At 60.7% G+C, this 19,786-nt stretch overlaps 1 protein-coding gene across 7 annotated transcripts; it reads left to right on the top strand.

Moving 5' to 3' along the window:
- The first annotated feature begins 80 nt into the window (after positions 1-80).
- ZFTRAF1 (zinc finger TRAF-type containing 1) lies at positions 81-15,748 on the top strand. Of its 7 annotated transcripts, none has more exons than XM_073999853.1 (5): positions 2,648-2,677; positions 11,884-12,122; positions 12,774-12,985; positions 14,370-14,452; positions 14,568-15,748. In XM_073999853.1, exons 2-5 carry the CDS (start codon positions 12,111-12,113, stop codon positions 14,957-14,959), a joined length of 699 nt encoding a protein of 232 aa, XP_073855954.1. In that variant the 5' UTR covers positions 2,648-2,677; positions 11,884-12,110; the 3' UTR covers positions 14,960-15,748. The 7 variants fall into 7 exon arrangements, with proteins under 7 accessions (XP_065375965.1, XP_015310878.2, XP_015310877.2 ...); XM_073999852.1 differs by having other exon boundaries at positions 2,648-3,228; XM_065519893.2 differs by lacking the exons at positions 2,648-2,677; positions 14,370-14,452 and adding an exon at positions 81-704.
- Positions 15,749-19,786: the final 4,038 nt, after the last annotated feature.

The following is a 19,786-nucleotide window of genomic DNA, read 5'->3' as shown; positions in this document are numbered from 1 at the left end:
CCGCCCGGCCGCTCTAGCCTCCGCTCCTCTCGCTGGTGGAGGTTCCCGACCGCGCTCGCTCCCGCACCCGGAAGCCTGGCAGAAGAATCAGGGCCCACGGCTGTGGGCGGTGCGTTGGTCAGGCTCGGGCCTCTCGCTCACCGCTGCGTTGGGACTGCGCAGGCCGGTAACTGCGCACGGCCGGCCGCCCGGAGGCCTGCGCCATCGCTCCTCCTGGACGTGGGCTCCCAGAACGGCGCCTCCCGGAGCGCAGGGAGCAGGCCGAGGCCGCCGCATGGGCCTGCGGCGCCCCGCCGCTCTCTCTTCCCCAAGCCTGGCACTCCCACTTGGGCTCCAGGGCCCCACGGCTCACGTACCCCCAACCTAGACCGAGTCGTTTTCCCCCGTTTCCCAGCTGAATTAGGTTCTTATTTTCCACAGGTGTGTGCAGTGGCCCCAGGGATCCGGAAAATCTAAGACTGAACCTCTTCTAACATCCAGTAATGGGGCCCTGGAACCTGGGCGTACTAGAGTGCCGCGCTTAGGGCTCCAGGTCGCTGGCTTCGCACTTTTTTCTCCAAAGTTGAGTATCTCCTATCTGCGTCCTCATACTTACTACCGCCTGAGGTGCCATGGCCCCCAAGCCGGGGGCCGAGTGGAGCACAGCCCTGTCCCATCTGGTGCTGGGAGTGGTGTCTCTGCACGCAGCCGTGAGCACAGCCCAGGTGAGTACACGGGCTGAGCGGGGGCGCATCCCCATACCTCCCAAACCCGAAGGACCTACGTTCCTGAATTAGGGAGAGGTTGGTGGGAAGTGCATCTAAGATCAGGTCTCCATGGAAGCCCAAAACCCTTTCCTGTTTAAAAGGGTGGCCCCGGCCTCTTTTTCCCACGTGTTCTCCCTTCCCTGTGTTGACAGGCAAGTCGAGGGGCTGCTGCTGGCTTCCTGCTCCAGGTCTTGGCTGCCACCATCATGCTGGCCCCAGGGCTGAGCACACATGAAGACTGTCTTGCTGGAGCCTGGGTGGCCACCGTCATCGGCCTGCCCCTTCTGGCCTTCGATTTCCACTGGGTGAATGGGGACCGCTCCTCTGCCAACCTGCTCCTGGGAGGAGGCATGGTGCTAGCAGTGGCTGGCGGCCACCTCAGCCCTGAGGGCCGCTCTGTGGCTGGTCAGGCAATGCTGTTGGTGGTCGCAGTGACCATCCTCATTGTAGCTGTCTTCACTGCCAACACTTATGGGATGTGGGGGGGGACGATGCTGGGTGTGGCAGGCCTCCTGAGCCGGCTGGAGGAGGACAGGCTGCTGCTGCTACCGAAGGAGGATGTCTGTCGCTGGGCCCTGGCTGCAGGCAGCTGGGCTTACTGCCGGGCCCTGCATACACAGCGCCTGCAGTGGGAATGACAGTTGGATACAGCAAGGCAGGGTTTCTGCCCTGCTGAACACTCCCTCTCACCTGCCTGCTCCTGGCACCTTCTCCCCTGGAGGTAGACTCTCCTGCCCACTGAAGTGGGCGTGCTGCACACTGACTGGTCAGGAGCAGAGTCTGGGTGCTGTCCTTTGGCCACGTGTGGGGACTTGCGTAGACCAGAATGAAAGGGACAGGGTCCCAAACACGTTTGGGGGACCTGATTCTGGGCTGGACATGGTTGTGGATCCAGAGAAGAGGCCTAGACTCCAATAAATATTAGGAATTTTGCAGGAATATGGAATCTGCCCATTTTTGAGAGGGATTGAGGGATCCTTCAGTGAGCTTCCTAAGGCCCCTCAGGGCAGCAGCCGGTTACCCTGATAGGGTATGTACTGGAACTAGGATGGGGCCTCACGCAGCCGGGCCTCCTTTCGACCATTGTCAGGAAGACCTCTGGGCTGAGAAGACAGCCCTAGGCCCTTACTCTCCTGGGACATGGTGGAGTTCCAGATATCCTGGCCTGGCCTGCAGGTGGTCCTCTGGGGCAGTGACCTTCAATAACTGACGGGTAGGGTGGAGTCAGGGGAGGGCTGTACCACAGCCGTTTGAAGAAACGCACATCCTTCCCAGAGTTGATTCGCCCTCCTGTGTACCTCCGGCCTATGGAAGCCAGCCCTACTCCCTAAGACCTTCGTTTTCCTCGGTGGACCCCTTCAGCCTCCAACCCCAGGGTTAGGATGGGGGTTCGGACTAGCAGAGGATTAGATTCCGGTGGATTAGGGGTCTGGAGTCCCCTCTCCCGGAAGTCTCTCCGCTTGCTACTGTGGAGACCTAAGGGGTCCCGCACCCGACAGAGATGGGTAGCCCGCGGGGATTTTCATTTGTGCCCTTCCCCTGCGGGTAGCCGGGCGAGAGCCCCTACCACACGAGCCTGAGTCTTGGGGGACAAAGACGCAGGCACACCCCGCCGTAGGGGTCGGCAGCTGCCGCTGGCTCGTGGAGCGTGGGTGCTGCGCCGGCGCCGCAGCTCGCGTGGGCCTCCCTACCCCCAGGTGAGCGTCCCTCCGCGACTCTCGCGGGCCCCGCCCCCTCCCCGCCCACCTCCTGCAGGGGCGGGCCCTTGGAGGCCCTCGCACTCCCATTGGCTCTGACCCCTGCGCTTTCTCGCCCCAAGCGGCGCTGCCATTGGCCCCGCGCGGAGCTCACGTGACGGGGAAGACGAGGGGGTGGTGGCGGCGGGGCGGGGGGAAGCGCACAGCGAAAACAAAGATGGCGGCCGTGCCGGGGTCGGTGGCCGCAGCTCCTGCGGGGCGACGCGCGGGCCGGGCCCACTGAGGCGGCGGCGCAGGGAGCGGGGCTGCGGGGTCGCGGCGGCGGCGGCGGGAGAGCGGCGGGAGCGCGCGGCACCCTTAACTTCTAGTCGCGGGAGCGCGCCGGCATCCGCCCGCCGGGCCGGCCGGTCGCTATGTCCGGCGCCGAGGAGGCCGGCGGGGGCGGCCCGGCCGCGGGGCCCGCGGGCGCTGTGCCGGCCGGGGTCGGGGTCGGGGTCGGAGCCGGGCCCGGGGCGGCCGCCGGGCAGGCGGCGGCGGCGGCGCTGGGCGAGGCGGCGGGGCCTGGGCTCCCGGACGAGGCGGGCTTGGCGGGCGCCCGGCAGCTACAGCTGCAGGAGGCGGCCGGCGACCCCGACGCGCCGCCCAAGAAGCGGCTGCGGGCAGCCGAGGCGGCCGAGGCGGCGGCGGCGGCGGCGGCGGCCGGCAGCGGGAAACTGGAGGAGCGGCTCTACTCGGTGCTGTGCTGCACCGTGTGCCTGGACCTGCCCAAGGCCTCCGTGTACCAGGTAGGGCCGCCGGCCGACCCCGACCCGGCCCAGCCCGGGGCTGCAGCCCCCGCTGCTGGGCCCCAGGATCCGCGTCTCCTTGGAGGCCAGGCCCGCGGGGCCCGGCGGCCAGGAACTCTCTCCGGCCCTTACAGCCACTTCCTCGCCCAGCGGGGCTCCAGCGCCTGCTCTGAAGCTCCTCGTTGTCTTCCTCTCGGGGCTTTATTTTCAGCTCGGGACCCCCCTTTTCTGTTTTCTGATCCACGTTAATTCCCGATCTCAATCGCTTGTCTTCCGATTACTTCTCCCTTCTCTTTTCTAGACTTCCCCACGGTCCCCTCAACACTCCTCCAACCCACACCTTCAAACTGACCCTTACCCCACAACTGCTCCCCTCAACCCACCCGGTCCCAAGCTCCCTGGGCTCAGAGTCCTGTGCTCCAGAGCTCCTTCCCCATTCTTCTGGCAGCCACACCCCCGAGCTTGTCCCTCCACTCCTGAACATCCTATGGACATCTTTTCTACCTTCCTGGGTGGAAAAATCCTTTCACTTTGTCCATTTCCACTTCATCTTGAAGAACAGTAGGGAGAGGGGATTGCTGCTTGTCGGGATGAACCATTTGCAACAAGCCCCACAGTCTGGGTACCTTTTCCAGGCCCAGGCAAACCCCGCATCCACCTGGACCTGCCATGCCCCATGCTAGGCTCCTGCCCACCTCACCCAGGCCAGGCCAGGCCAGGCTTCCCAGGCAGCCAGTGCTCCAGGAGGCCGGCCCACCCCTCCTCCCCCATCTTCACATCCACATGGCAGTTGGACTCAGCCCTTAAGCAATCTAGGGCTGTTAGAGAGGGTACCTGGTCCAGGTGGGTTTGACATGACCCTTCCCAGGTAGCAGGGACAAACTGGTTGACATGCAGAGGCAGAGTACAGTGTCCCCACCTTCCCTGTGTCTTCCCCTCCTTTCAACTCCCCAGTCCTTGTGAGAAATGAAGCAGGTTCCCTGTCAGCTTTCTTTACACTTACAGGAGCTGGAAGTAAAGTAGCTAACGGGGCCTCGTTTCCCTGCTTGTGTTTAAACTAGGGGCCTGGATGAGGAGCTACTTTTGTAACAGGTGGTGTAGGGCTAGTCTGGGTTACCATTTCCCCAGACTCTGGATCTCCAAGTCCTTGCTCTGGCATGACCTTATTGGGAGGATCCCAGTGTGCCTGGGTAGGGAGAGATCGCTGGCTCTCACCCACCTTCCTGGGTGTCAGGCACCAGGACCAGCTAGGGGAGCACTTTTCAGAGCCACTGGCTCCGAGTTAGCAGTTACTTCTTGGCTTTGGCAGTACCTTGGCTTCCAAGATGTGCCCACTCTCCAGCTCCCTTTTCCTGGCTCACAATCTTCGATCCTCCCAGGTGGAAGAACTCTCCTTTATTTGAGACGGAGTCTCTCTCTGTCACCCAGGCTGGAGTGAAGTGGCACAATCGCGGCTCACTGTAACCTCCGTCTCCCGGGTTAAAGCAGTTCTCCCTACCTCCGCCTCCCGAGTAGCTGGGGTCACAGGCACCTGCCACCATGCCCGGCTATTTTTGTATTTTTTAGTAGAGACAGGGTTTCGCCATGTTGGCCAGGCTGGTCTCAAACTCCTGACCTTGGGTGATCCGCCCGCCTCAGCCTCCCAAAGTGCTGGGATTACAGGCCACTGTACGCGGCCAGAACTCTTTTTTTCTTGGATCTCGAGGGAGACTCCAACAAGCCAAGCCAATGGTGTGAGGTCACAGGGGAACAGAGAATTCTCCTTGTCTCCCCACTGGTGGGTGGGCTGGAGCTGCAGCTGGACCTGGTGATGATGGGCCACATGATACTGGTCCCTGGTGCACTCTGTCTCCCAGCTAGGCTGGCCCAACACAGAGTGATGGCTCTGCTTCTGACCGGAGCTCCTGGTGACCAGGCCTTAGCCTGGCTGGTTCAAACCGGCCTGCACTGTGCGGAGCAGAGTTCTGCCCTGGGCGGCCAGAGGCAGGGAGCTGAGCAGGTGTAATGGAGACCAAAGGCACTGGGGCTGCCCTGGCTGGTGGCCCTCCCTGGCCTGAGGGCTCTGCTCAGTGACTTCCCTGGGAACAGAGCAGCTGAGCGAGGAGTGCTGTGGGCACTGGCCTCCCCGAATGCTGCTGAGAACACCTCCGGGGGGTGGCCCTCTGCTGTGAGTGGCGCCCCCGGAAGGTCAACACAGACCTGGAGACCTGGACTCCTGCCTGCTCTGCTCCCTGGAGAATCTGGGCACAGATGGTGTGGGCCTCTACATGCTGCCTTCTGTGTGTCCCTGGTTAGGCCCATGCTGGCCATCACCCCAGCTTGGGCTCAGTCTGCCATATTCTACTAGCCTTCCTTGGTGACTGTGTTGATTGGCTGTCTCGAGCCAGCCAGTGTCAGGAATGCAGCAGGTTCTACTCTCTGTTCCTGCTACAATGCTTTTCCTGACCCCAGCAGAACACATGGCTCAGGGTGGGCACCAGCCAAGCTGGGGGCTGACTCAGACAGTCCCCAACTCTGGTGAGATGAAGATGGGAGTATCCATGCTGAACCTTGTGTGTTGTGCCTGGCACTGGGGCTGTGGGGGACAATCCCATGGGCCTCTGGAGTTGGCTGGGTCCTCAGTAACTCGAGAGCTTGTCATCCAGATACCAGATGCCACCAGTGCTGGCAGGGAAGCCTCGGGTGGTGCCCCAGGTCTGAGCCCTTGGGCCTGCAGGGCCGGCTGACCCACAGGCCTGTGCCTGCACGATGATGCCTCGCAGGCTGGGAAACCTGCTTGGGTATCAGACTGAGGCCCTCGTGCAAACGGTTTCTGCCACCGCCGAGTCCTGCGTCACGTCAGGTTGGGGCTGCAGCCGGTACAGCAAGACCCAGCTTTGATGTTCTCTATGTGGGTGTTGGATGTGTCCTGGGTGACTGGCCTGACAAGGTGTACAGCCACCTTCTGGAGTCTCAGGTGGGTGGCAAGAGGGCTAGCAGGGCCAGCAGGGACACCCGTGCAGGAGTTTCTGGACTATTCAGGCCGAGCAGGTGGTCGGGTGGCTCCTGCTGGCTCCCTGCTCTGTGGCCTGAGGGCAGTGTGGCCTGTTGGCACCTCTGCCCATGGGGCACCTCCTCTGGGAAGACACAGCCTCACTAGTGCCCGGGACGTTGCAGCCGCAACCTCATCCCTGACTTCTCTCCCTCTGATTTGGCCCTTCAGATGAGGCCCAGTGTGGTCCTGCATAAGACAGACCTGGCCCTGACCCTTCCTGCTGATGTCAGCTGAGACCCTGGGCCTTGGTGCTGGCACCTGGAGGAAGGGACTGCACATTGTTCCCACCCCTCTTGGGGCATTCTTAAGGCAAAAACAAGCTCACTCTCGTGTAAGGACCGGGCTGAGGCCTCTCAGATGTGTTCCAGCCGCTCCCTGTAACTCAGCCCTGCACAGTGCCCCGCCACTCCCGTGCCCTCCTGCCTGAGGTGTCCTCTCCCTCCCCCTGCCCACCTCTTGGGCCCGACAGAGGCAGCGCTCCCACTTTGAGATTTTCTCTCCTTGCTACAAGGATCCTCTCCTGCCCCATCTGACCAGGGTGTGTCCACTCTGTCCTGTGGGTGGGTTGGTGTATGCACCTGCCCTCCCGCCTGTAGCGCCCATGTCTCTGCCACATCTTGACGGTCCCATTGATAACAGCCCAGGAAGCAGAGATGACTCCTCTCTGCCTGAGCCCCACAGCCCCAGCCAGTCCAACAGTGCACAGTCCTGTGGGGATGGAGTCACCATCCACATGTCCAAGGAACTTCGGGCCCCTGTTCCCCAGTCTCCTGGGCAGCAGTACAGGACTGCAGCTGACTTGCTCTTTGCGGTGAGGAAAGTGGCAGAAAAGAAAGATCTTTGTAACTATGTCTGCTTAGGTATTTAAAACTCACAGGAGCAAGGAAGAGGTTCTGGAATCTGGCTAATTGAGAATTTTTATTTTCTGTGGTGGTTATCATTTGAGTTACTTTTAGATCTAAGCAGCCTTGTTCTGAATGTGAGCCTGACTCTGGGTATTGACTGGCCCCCGTTTGAGGTCTGACAGCAGTAGCAGTTGAGGGATTTCAAATCCAGCCTGGGCAGAGGGTTTGAGTCCTGGCTTCACACTTAACCAGCTGTGTGGCCTTGGACAATGTGCCGGTCCCTCTCAGACCCATGTTTGATCCAGGAGGTCAGGGGCCGAGCATGTGGGGTGTGTCCTGAAGCACCACTGGCCCTGGTGGGGCCTGCATGCAGATGGCAGAGGAAGGGGAACCTCCAACTGGCTGAGCAGCGCTTTTGTGGTTTGTGCCACAGGGAAGCCCTTTGGCTGCATTTTGGCTCTGACGACCTCTGTCAAGGGCCGGTGGGTCCCTCAGCCCTAGGTGAGTGAGGGCACTGCTCCCATGGGCCTGGGCACTATGCCATCCTCCAGTGGAAAACAGGGGGTCCCCAGGGTCTGAGAGACCCATGCAGTCCAGGCTCGAAAAGCTTCCTACGAGGCCAGCTGACCATAGGGACCTTGGGACCACCAGAAAGTCGGGGCTCTTGGCTGGGGGACAGGGTCAGGGCTCCTTCTTGAGCCTGTTTAGCCCATCCAGCTCCCCTTTAACCCCAGGGAAGAAGTAGCTCAAGTGGAGATCCTGGGTCTGCATGAGCTGCCTGTAGCTCGCAGGGGGGAGGGCTGGGTGCTGTCCTGAGGATGCAGGTGCAAATGGCCATTTCTGGGCCACCTGTGTGTATCAGCATCTGCAGAGGGGCCTGGGGTCTGGCTCCTGGGGTTGGCAGCCCCAGCAGCTCCGCCATGGCTGCCCAAGGTGGTGATACTTCCTCTGTGCCTGCTGGGTGTGGGGCAGTGCCACCCTGTCCCATCCCACCTCATCAGCACAGAATGAAGCTGGTCCTATACTCATCACCTGTGCACGTGAGGAAACTGAGGCCCCAAGAGGAGAGCCCAGGGTCATACTACTGGTGACCTGTGGGCTGGGGTCTGAGCCCAGCACTGTGGCTTCAAGCCCACATCTGCCCTAGGAGGGGCCAGGAGGCCCTGTGATGTTATTACCCTGTGATGACAGTCCACTGTGATGTCATTCCCTTGTGGTAGCATTACCTGCAGTGTCACCCCGTGACATCATTTCCCCCATGTGACATTCCTGTGATGTCACATGTTGCCATCCCCTGTGATATCACCCCTATGATGTCATCCCCTATGTCAGTCCCCCCATCATGTCAGTTCCCCACAATACCATCCCCTCTGATGCCAATACTCCCTCTGATGTCAACCCCGTGATGTCAGCCTGCCACGATGTCATCCCCCTTTGATGTCATCTATGTGATATCATTCTGTGATGTCACCCCCATAATGCCATTCCCCTGTGATGTCATGTTTCTGTGATGTCAGTCCCCCCATGGTGTCAGTCTCCCATGATGTCACCCCGTGATGTTATTTCCCATGTGACATCACCCCAGTGATGTCATCCCCATGATGTCATCCTTGGTTGTGGGGGAGTGTGGGATTCCCTCCTCTCGCCTCCCGTGGAGTCTTCTTGGCTGGTAGTGAGAGGTGGCCTGGCCTGGGTGCTGCAGCAGCTGCTCTTGAAGGTGCCTGGGCTCTTGGGGGCCTTGCCCCATGCCATCCCCTGGACCGTGTGGAGCCCTCCAGGGCCCAGCTTCTGTCAGGTGGTGGGCACAAGTCAGAATCAGGTGCATCTGACCAGATGCTGCCAGGGCCAAGGATGCAGCTGCCTGTGGCCTGGCCTTGGTGTGGAGCCAGAGTCTTGCTCAGGGGCTGAGGAGACCCAGATGGTGGGGAAGGCTCTGGAGCTTGTGACGGGTGACCGTCCTGCTGTGGACAGACCTCCTGGGCTGAGTGTTGGTCGGGCCCGGGCCGTGCACCTGGAGGGTGTCCCTTGACCAGTGAGGAGGGTCTGGGGGTGGGTGTGGCTGTGTCCCTTGGCTGCTGGGCCAGTGTGGTCCAGGGAACCTTAGGGACTCCCTGTGTTCTGACTTGAGTGGCAGGCACCATTGCGGCTGAAAGGGCAGTGGCCCTGTGTCTCCTCAGAGCTTGCAGTTCCTCTCAGAGGCCCAGAGGGAGCCAGAGGAGGGCAGGGCCACTGCTGCCTCCCCATGGTATGGAATTGACTGAGCCCATGCTGGGGTCTAGAGGCCCCAAAGGAATGAGGCCTATGGCCAGGGACTGGCCCAGGAGCTGGGGTAGCTTTCGGGGGAGAGGCTGGCAGTGCTGGGAGGTAAGTGGTGATGTGCTCAGTAGCTTCAGTGCTCCCTTGGGAGGGTCCAGGACTCCACCTCGAATCTTCCTGGGCTATCCAGAGCCAGGAAGAGAGGCCAGATGGCCTTAGTGGGTGGGATCAGGTGCTCCAGCCCTGCCTGGAACTCCCTTGGGGGCTGGGCCACAGCCAAGAAGAGTACCGTTGTGCCTGTGCTCAGGACACACTGCACGTGCAGAGCTGGGCCCAGAACCTCGTCCAGGGGACGCGGGCAGTCTCATCAGGTGTCTAGAGCTGGCCACATGGAGGGGTACGCCTCCAGGGTGGGGGGCTGTGAGAAGGCAGTGGTGTGGGCCCTTGGTCTGTGCCTCCCGTGGGACAGCTGCTGCAACAGCGTCTGTGCCCACTCCTGCCCAGAGTCCACCCACCGCTGACCCCTGGACTTAGCTGGTGGATTTTCACACCTTCTCCTGGGGCAGGCCTCAGCTTGTCCCCACCCAATCAGAGCCAGACTCAGGCAGCTGTGTATGTTTTAATTATTTATTTATTTATTTATGAGACAGAGTCTCACTCTGTCTCCCCGGCTGCAGTGCAGTGGCGCCATCTCGGCTCACTGCAACCTCCGCCTCCCGGGTTCACGCCATTCTCTTGCCTCAGCCTCCCGAGAAGCTGAGATTATAGGCATGCACCACCACGCCTGGTTAATTTTTGTATTTTTAGTAGAGACGGGGTTTCACCATGTTGGCCAGGCTGGTCTTGAACTCCTGACCTCAGGTGACCTGCCTGCCTCGGCCTTCCAAAGAGCTGGGGTTACAGGTATGAGCCACTGCCTGTCATTTTAATTTTTAACCAAACTGAGAACTTGAGAATTGAATGCAGGTAATGGGTGGTGGTCATGTGGAGGTGGATTCCATGAAAAAGGGCTTTGTCCCCACTGTCGGTTCTCCACATGTAGGTCCTTTGACTCAGCAGACCTTAGGCCTGGTTCACAGGTGCTGAGCAAACAGCCCCAGCATCTGGCCGCTCCTTAGCTTGGGGTGCACAGGCCGCTGAAGCAACAGGATGGCAGCTCAGGCTTACCAGGGCCCCACATGTGCAGGGGTGGCCTCCCAGCACCACCAGGCAGGGCCCTGTGAGTGTCCCCTCCCTGACACACACCTTGTAGAGAGGCTGGGCCTGGGCAGGCCCCTCTGCTGCACCACATCCCATTCTCAAGAGGGTCCCAGGTCCCAAAGGAAGCCGGTGGCCCAGTGGCTTTCTGGAGGTTTGCATGGCTGGCAAGCCTGGGCCAGCTGCTGGAGAGGCATCAGGACAGGAGCAACTCTGCTGACTGCTCCCTTCAGTGAGTTGTGAGTCTTTAGGTGGGAGGCACATCACATCCCTGTCACTCCTGTCTGGCCCTGGAATGCCTCAGCCTGCACACCCCACTCCAGCCAGGGCTGTGGGAGCTGTGTCTGCTCAGGTACAAAAGGCTTTGTTTGCTCTTGGACCTCTTGGTTCTGGTTTGGGCTTCCCGCCTCCCATGCTGGGAGCCCCTACGGGCTGGGACTGCAGCTTGCTGAGTGTCTCTCAGTGGCACCAAGTGGACGCTCAAGGCTTATGTTGAGGGAGTGAGAGCCAGGATGGGCCACTGGCCGTGCTGGGAGCCCACACAGGCAGGGAGCCCAGCGGGAGGTGCCCTGCTCCTGCCAGCCCTGGTTACCCCAGCAGGCTGGGCACCCACTCAGAGCCCCCACTCCCACTCGCACTCCCCAGGCACTCCCCGTGTGCTCACCTGCCTTTGTCCTGGGCCAGCTTGGCTCCTGCCTTCCAGCTCTGAGGAGGCCTCTGCAGGTAGCCGATCTCCCTGGATGGGGGGACAGCTGCCTCCTCTCACCTGGGCTCCCTGGGGAGGGCTGGAATAGAAGGGCCAGGCTAGGCTGGTCCTCTCAGGACCTCTCTGAGCCAGATCCTCTCAACCCAGGATGAATGGCCTTTCTGAAGACCTAGAGAACATGCCTGCCCCAGTGTGGGAGCCGTGTCCGCTCCCCACCTGACAGTGTTGGCCAAGAGCCCAGCGTTTCTGGAGGGCTCCCAAACTCTGGACCTGTAGGGGAGTCAGGGCAGTCGCTGGTCCTTAAGGGAAAAGCCTGGCTCTAAGCCTCAGGTGGCTGCACCCATCACTGCCAGGGCGAGCTGTCGCCTCTGTGAGCTGATGAGGCCTTGCCCTTAGGACCTCTAATCTCTGCAAGAACCCAAGCTGGCTCTGCCTGTCTCTCCTGAGCAGCTCTCAGTGTTCACCATACTCCAGCACGACTCGGGACAGGCACATGCGCCCCTCTGCACTAGCTGGAGTCCCTCAGGACACCTGGCCAGAGCTGACGGGCATGGGCGGGTGTGTGCGAGCATAAGCCCGCAGGTCTGTGAGCTTCGTCTCCCTTTCCTTCTTCGCAGTGTACTAATGGTCACTTGATGTGCGCTGGCTGTTTTATCCACCTACTAGCAGATGCCCGGCTGAAGGAGGAGCAGGCCACGTGCCCCAATTGTCGTTGTGAGATCAGTAAGAGCCTCTGCTGCCGGAACCTGGCTGTGGAGAAAGCCGTGAGCGAGCTGCCTTCAGAGTGTGGCTTCTGCCTGCGCCAGTTTCCCCGCTCCCTCCTGGAGAGGCACCAGAAAGAGGAATGCCAGGACAGGTAACTGAGGGTCAGGGGTTCAGCCTCACAGGCAGGGCTGAGGACTGCTGGAAGCCCACCCTGGTGCAGCAGGGCCCTGTGCAGGGGGGTCTGGCCGTCCCTGCTGCCTGGGCCTCGGAGGCCACCTGTGTAGCCCAGCGACGGCCCTGGGGGACGGTGCCTGCACAGGATGAGAACAGGCAGGTTCTGCGTCCAGTTGTTACCCAGACATGAGCCTAGCCTTCCAGCGCTCTTTGTGGCTGTGGGGGAGCTTCTTGAAGGGCCCAGGACAGCGTGTCCAACACAGGACCTCAGGGAGCTTGGTGTGAGGCTACACTGCCCATGGCTACCCATCCAGTGGAGGCAGCCACCAAGTCTCCTGCAGTGAGGCTGTACAGGACCGCCGCTGCCAAGCAGAGGAGAGAACCACGCCGCGGTGCGGGGCATGTGGGCTCAAGCTTGCACTGTTCCTTCCCCTCTCTCTCCCTGTTACTGCCTGTCTCCTTCCTCTCCACACACTGCCACTCTGACTTCATCCTGGGGGCTGGGCTCACAGTTACGTGTGTCCTGCAGGAAGGGGTTCTTAGCTGGATGGAAGCCATGTGGGAGGACAGCTTGTTGCAGCCGCCTGTTGGGGGCTCAGGCTGTGAGTGATGTGCCTGCCTCCCCCAGGGTAACCCAGTGCAAGTACAAACGCATCGGCTGCCCGTGGCACGGCCCCTTCCACGAGCTGACAGTGCACGAAGCTGCATGTGCCCACCCGACCAAGACAGGCAGCGAGCTGATGGAGATCCTAGATGGGATGGACCAGAGCCACCGCAAGGAGATGCAGCTGTACAACAGCATCTTCAGCCTGCTCAGCTTCGAGAAGATCGGCTACACAGGTGAGGCGCCCCGCCGCCTGCTGCATGCCACACAGGTGTGGGCGTGGGGGGCTGGCAGCCAGGAGCCTGGGGGCAGCAGGCTCTGGGCACTGGGCACTGACGGCACCAGACGGCTGGGCTCTGGACGAGCTCCCGGTGGACAGGAGGACACCTCGGGCAAGAAGAGAGGCCGGAGACTGAGCAGAAGGAGAGGCCGAGGCAGACCCCAGGTGCACACCTGTGTGGCTCTCACGGCAGCCCCGCCCACCTGTCCTCCCCACCCTGGCTTCACCACCCCCGCAAGGTGGCATCTCATTGTGGGGCTCCAGAGCCTCAAGACAGTCAGGGTCTAACCAGAAAGCAAGCAGGTCTCAGGGGGCCTGGGAGCTAGGGGCCTGCCCCTCGGACCCTGGAGCGAGAAGAGCACCCTGCCGAGTGAGGTCCTGCCTACAGGCAGTCACTGCCCCAGCCGTGGGCCTCTCAAGGCTGGCACGAAGCCGTGCAGGGACAGGGCTCCAGAACAAGCTGAGGGTGCCCGACTCAAACTGTAGAACCGGGAGTGGACACCCACAGACGCACAGGCTGGATGCGTGCGCAGGCACACTGGATCTCTGGGCCACTGCCACCGCCTTTGAACATGTCGGGGAGCAGGAGCCAGGCCAGAGTCTGGCCCAGAGGACAGCAAGAAGCACCTGTTGATACTGGGGCCACTGGAGGAAGCTCCGTCCCTCTACTCTCAGCCCACACCAGGCGGCCAGCTCAGAGCACCAGGCGTGGCGCAAGCAGGGCGGTCATGGGCAGCCAGTCTCGCCCTGCTGCCTGGACTGTGCCCAGCGGGATGTGGGCCCAAGCAGGCCAGAGAGGCTGAGGGCCTGGGGTCTCTGCGGCAGCCACAGCCTGTGGTGAGTAGCAGCCTTAGCTGTCCTGGAGATACCAGGGTCTCATGGAGTCTAGGCAGGCTGGGGCACTGTGGCTGCGGCCGTGGCCAGGTGGGAAGCCCCATTCATACAGGAAAGACTGGCCACCTGGGAACCCACGCCTCCGCGGAGGGACTTGCCGGCCACAGGCTGTGGGCTGCCCAAGAGGACTATGCAGGCAGGGCTGCCTGCTGACTGGCAGCTCCGGATCAGGCCTGGCGCCCTTGGACCTGGTGCTCCCCTCGGGCAGGGCTGGGTGCCGCAGCCGCCTGCTGGCTTTTCTGGCAGCTCCTCTGTATCAGAACCAATAAAGTGCACTTGTTCTCGGAACCGCATCCTGTCTGTGTGTCTGCTTACCCCGCCCTGGGGGACACCCGGGACTCGGGGCGATGAGGGAGGCCAGCGTGGGTCGGGCACGCCTGGGGTGTGGCCTGACACGTGCAGCCTCTGGACTCTCTCCAGCTAATCCATGTTGATTCTGTTTGTAGTTGTTCCCCTCAAAGCTTGTGTGCGCCTCCATTTGCCATAGTTGCGTTTGGCTTGCTTGTGACAAGCAGAGCTCGGTGCCCGGGTAAGTTGCCTTCCTCCCCGGCTGAGCCTGCCCTCGGCCTGGTCAGGGAAGGCGTTGCTGCCCAGCCCTGCCCACACTAACAGCCGGCTCTTTCCGGCCCTGTCTGTCTCCACAGAGGTCCAGTTCCGGCCGTACCGCACAGATGACTTCATCACGCGCCTGTACTACGAGACACCCAGGTTCACAGTGCTGAACCAGACGTGGGTCCTGAAGGCTCGCGTCAATGACTCGGAGCGCAACCCCAACCTGTCGTGCAAGCGTACGCTGTCCTTTCAGCTCCTCCTCAAGAGCAAGGTCACAGCACCACTGGAGTGCTCCTTCCTGCTGCTCAAGGGCCCCTACGATGACGTGAGGATCAGCCCTGTCATCTACCACTTCGTCTTCACCAACGAGAGCAACGAGACGGACTACGTGCCACTGCCCATCATTGACTCCGTGGAGTGCAACAAGCTGCTGGCCGCCAAGAACATCAACCTGCGGCTCTTCCTGTTCCAGATACAGAAGTAGGGCAGGGCCTCAGGACGCCCAAGGAGCTGACGGGCAGCATCCCAGCACCGCTGCCCTGTCCACCTGGCTGGCAGCTGCTTCACGGGACTATCTGATCATTTTAGCAAAGGAGGAGAACAAACGAAGCCAACACAGGGCAAGTCTGCATGTGTGCGTGACAGGACCCCCGCCTCCGGCTCACCCCCCGACCCCTGCCTCCCCTCCTTCCGAGGGCCGCCAGAGGCTGGGCTGACCCGAAGAGGAGATGGTGCACCAGGCACCCCGAGGCTCAGAGACGGTGGCAGCAAGGAGGCCGAGAGGCACAGCGAGCCTGCCCCAGCCCTTCGGTGCAGTCAGGCGGCAGGGCTGCTCCATCCCTGCGGGTTCCGGCCGGGCGCGGGGGCCTTGCTGACGTCAGACGGGATATCCGAATATCTGATAGCAATTAAAAGGCAGCCTTGTTTCGTACTTTCTGTTTTGTTCGAGGGGAAGGCATGGCTGTGAATGGACAGCGTGGGAGCTTTGGTTTGGCCTGGGGGTCAGAGCCTGCCCCGTCCCCATCTCTGTGCCCGCACACGTTCCCCGAGGAAGACTCAGAGACGCTGCCTCCCCCTACACTCTGTCATGGGGTCTTGAGACTGAGGCTTGGGCAGGGAGATCCAGGTAGGGTCGGGGCTGCCCTGGCCAACTGGCCACTCCCAGGGAGACAGGACTCAGCCACAGGGCTCAGCAGACATTTTCGGAAAGCAGGGTGAAATTGTCTCTTCCCAGGAAAAAGATTAAACTCCTTGCAGGCTCTTTGATAAGTTACACAATTTTAGTGAGAAAGAGTCTATTTACTGTAGATTCAGCCTTGAGGGCCCAGCGTCCCCAGGCTGTGCGGAAAGCTTGGGTTAGTGCTTGGGTGCCTGGCTGGGTGAGAGTCTGAGGGGTGTCCCCCATGCTGCTCTCGGGGTCCTGCTGCTGGCCCTGCATTCAGGCTCGCTTCAGAGGTCAGAGGTTGGACAGCCCAGCTTCTCACCTTGAGGGCGGTGGGCCCTTCCCATCCTCACCCTGGCTGCCGCCTGGTATGCCCTGTGGTGGCTGAGCAGGGCTAGCTTAACAGGGTGGGAAGGAACCCTGCCTGGAGGAGTGAGCCCCGGTCCTTTCTTCCCCTGGGACTCTCAGGGCTACTGGGAAGGGTACAGCTTGCTTCCCCGACCTTTGCTTAGGAGATGTGGCTCTTCCCTGACAGCTTTTTGTTGCTTCAGTACCAAAGAACTGGTTTCCTCTGCTCCAGTCAGGTGCATTCACATGCCTCACAGCAGCCCCACCCGCCCCACCTGGCTGCCGGGGCCTGGCCCGCATTGTCCTGTGCTTTCCTCCTCACGGGTCGAGGGCTGAGAAATGGAGAGAAGGAGCTGGGGGGCAGAATGCAAGTGCCATCATCCGGGCGGCTGACCATGGCACAGCCCAGCATGACCCTCCCAGTCAGCTCTTCCCTCCTGAGCTGCCGCACTGCCCCTCACAGGCTGCAAGCTTCTGGGCTTTTTCTGAGAGTCCTGTGGGTTTCTACTCCCAGGCCAGGGCGTGTGGCCTGCTGGGAGTGCCTCGCTGCCGGAGCCTTATATCCCACAAAGCTGATGTGGCCTGGCCACCAAGGGCATGGGAAGGCCCCATGGTTGGTTTTCTGCTGTCCACAAAGAAAGACCCCACCCAGCCCCCAGCACATCCTTGGGAGCAGCTGCCTCTGACTCAGGCACCCCCAGGGCTGCGATTTGGGGCTGCCCTCCGCCATGCTCCACCCACAGGCACAGAGGGATGGGCTGTGGCTCCGCATCTCCGTGTCTTTGGAAGCCCGACACCCTCTTGGGCAGTGTTTCTGGGTCCAAGGTGATGGTGTGGGGGGCATGGGTGGGGCAGGCTTGCCCTGTCACCTGTTTGGGTGCGTGTGTGAGAGACTGACTCAATGGAGGGACAGGCCCCGGCATGTCTCTGGGGTGGGGAAGGTGGGAGGCTTGTTCTTCATGGGTTCAGCTGGGCTGGGATGCCAGGGGCCTGGAGGCAGCACATCTCTGCAGGTTGGGGGGCCACATGGAGAAAGGAGACCTGGGGCTGTTGAGGTCCTGCAGCCCCACATGCACAGTCCTCGGGCAACCAGTCCTGTGGGAGTTCAGGACAGGAGGGGCCGGCCTGAGGGTAAGGGCAGTGTCCACACAAGGCCCTTCAAGATGTGGGTGCCTCAAGTCTGCAAACGCGGCCCAGTGTCCTCAGCAGGGCATCTGCCCCGTGACCATGACGTGCAGCAGCTGAAACTTACGACCTGGGGGAGCCAAGCACCTGGGAGGACCACAGTGTGTCCTCAGCCACCGGGCACTGGCACACAGGCTTCCCGTGGCATTGTCAATGTGGGCCACATGTGACGGGGCCGCCGCACACACGGCTTGTGTTCAACACCCTGAGACATCTTGGCATCCCGACCTGCTCCTTTGTCATCTCGGAGGATGGGGGCGTGGGGGTCCGGACTCCGCAGAAGTGGGGCGGCATAGCCTAACCCAGGCCCCACGTTTCTCCCTCCCTTGTCTCACCCCCACCCCCTGGTGAGCACCACATCCCTCAATTTGCCCGGAGTGAGACATTTACAAAAATAATAAAAATAGGCCAGGCACGGTGGGTCACGCCTATAATCCCAGCATTTTGGGAGGCCGAGGCAGGCAGATGACCTGAGGTCAGGAGTTTGAGACCAGACTGACCAACATGATGAAACCCCATCTCTACTAAAAATACAAAAATTAGCTGGGCGTGGTGAGGGGTGTCTGTAATCCCAGCTATTCAGGAGGCTGAAGCAAGGAGAATCGCTTGAACCCAGGAGGCGGAGGTTGCAGTGAGCTGAGGTCCTGCCATTGCACTCCAGCCTGGGTGACAGAGTGAGACTCTATCTCAAAAAACAAAAACAAAAACAAAAATTAGCTGGGCGTGGTGGTGGGCATCTGTAATCCCAGCTACTCAAAAGGCTGAGGCAAGAGAATCACTTGAACCTGAGAGAAGGAGGTTGCAGTGAGCCCGGATCACACCATTGTACCCCAGCCTAGGCAACAAGAGAAATTGGATTGTCTCTGAAGGGGAATTGGGCTTCCAGGAGCTGGGCTGTCCTGTTGACCCTGGGGCTGGAGGGGATACTTAATCGTTGTCTAGGTAGCTCAGGGAGCCCCTCTGGTATCCAAGTCACCCTGTCTTCAGCTGTTCACCTGAGTCTTCTGCTTCTGAATCTCACTCTTCACTCCCTCCCTCGAGCCTCACTGTGCCCCTCGCACACCTCACCAGCTTGCCCACCAAGTAGTTGCCTTGGCTCAGAGCCATGCTTTGGATGGGTAAGGGGTTGGCAGTGCAGGCCTCCACAACCTGTCCTCACACCCAGGCCTGCCTGGATTTCCCGCCTCCTGCACCTTGGCCTGCACAGGTGTGCAGGCTTGGCCTAGTCCCACCCTCGGTGCCTTGGAGGCACCGAGGCCCAAATCTGCCCAGTCCTGGGGCCACGCCAGGTGGCAGCCTTTACTGGACCCAGGGACCTGTCAGTGCGTCATGCCACTCTCTCCCCAACAGACCTCTCTGGCGGAGTTTTGCCCAACGACTTGCTGTAATTACGATGGAAATTAACCCATCTATCTTCCACTCCTTCTGAGGCTCCTCAGTTGGACTCTGTGCACCCAGCCTCCTCTGGGACCTCTGGAAAACCAGTCACCGCACCTGAGTGCAGTGCTGGGTGTGCTGTGTAGCCGGGAGTCAGAGACCCAAGGCATGGCAGGCATTTGGTCCTCAAGGTCATGGGGGACAGCGAGGGTATTTTAGAGGCCTGGGTGCCCCATATCATAGAACTCTAGACATAATTTTGCAGTCGTTTTCTCTCTCTCTTCCTTTTTTTTGAGATGGAGTCTTACTCTGCCGCCCAGGGTGGAGTGCAGTGGTGCGATCTCGGCTCACTGCAAGCTCCGCCTCCCAGGTTCACACCATTCTCCTGCCTCAGCCTCCCGAGTGGCTGGGACTACAGGCACCCGCCACCATGCCCGGCTAATTTTTTGTATTTTTTGTAGAGACAGGGTTTCACCGTGTTAGCCACGATGGTCTCGATCTTCTGACCTCGTGATCCGCCCGCCTTGGCCTCCCAAAGTGTTGGGATTACAGGCGTGAGCCCAGGAAGAGTGCGCCTGGCCCTCTCTTCCTCTTTCTTTTCCTCCCTCCCTCCTTTCTTTTTTTTAAATAAAAATGGGGTATCAGGCCGGACGTGCTGGCTTATGCCTATAATACCAGCACTTTGGGAGGCCGAGGTAGGCGGATCACGAGGTCAGGAGTTTGAAACCAGCCTGGCCAGCATGGTGAAACCCCGTTTCTACTAAAAATGCAAAAATTAGCCGGGCATGCTGGCACATGCCTGTAGTCCCAGCTACTTGGAAGGCTGAGGCAGGAGAATCGCTTGAACTCAGGAGGAGGAGGTTGTGGTGAGCTGATATCGCACCATTGCACGCCAGCCTGGGCGACACAGCGAGACTCACACACAAACACGCACACACACAAAAAGATGGGGGTCTCACTATGTTGCCCAGGCTGGTCTCGAACTGCTAGGCTCAAGCGATCCTCCTGACTGCACCTCCCAAGGCGCCTGGATTACAGTGCGGGCCAGTGCGCCCGGGCTACTTCTGCAGCTTAAGCGCAGGTTCACTGACTCTTCCGAGAATACAGCTGACATATACGTTGCTGAAACGGTACTTGTTTACTACGGAAAGCACATTCCCCTACCAGAACATTCCTTGGGGCCGAGTCCCCAAATGTGACCCACTGCGTTCTGTGGAGGAGGAGCGCACCTTATTCCGT

The sequence above is a fragment of the Macaca fascicularis genome, chromosome 8 (assembly GCF_037993035.2).
Source record: "Macaca fascicularis isolate 582-1 chromosome 8, T2T-MFA8v1.1".
Classification (NCBI taxonomy): domain Eukaryota; kingdom Metazoa; phylum Chordata; class Mammalia; order Primates; family Cercopithecidae; genus Macaca; species Macaca fascicularis.
Note: the sequence above shows the minus strand (reverse complement) of the source record. Positions and strands in the feature narration are given on the sequence as shown.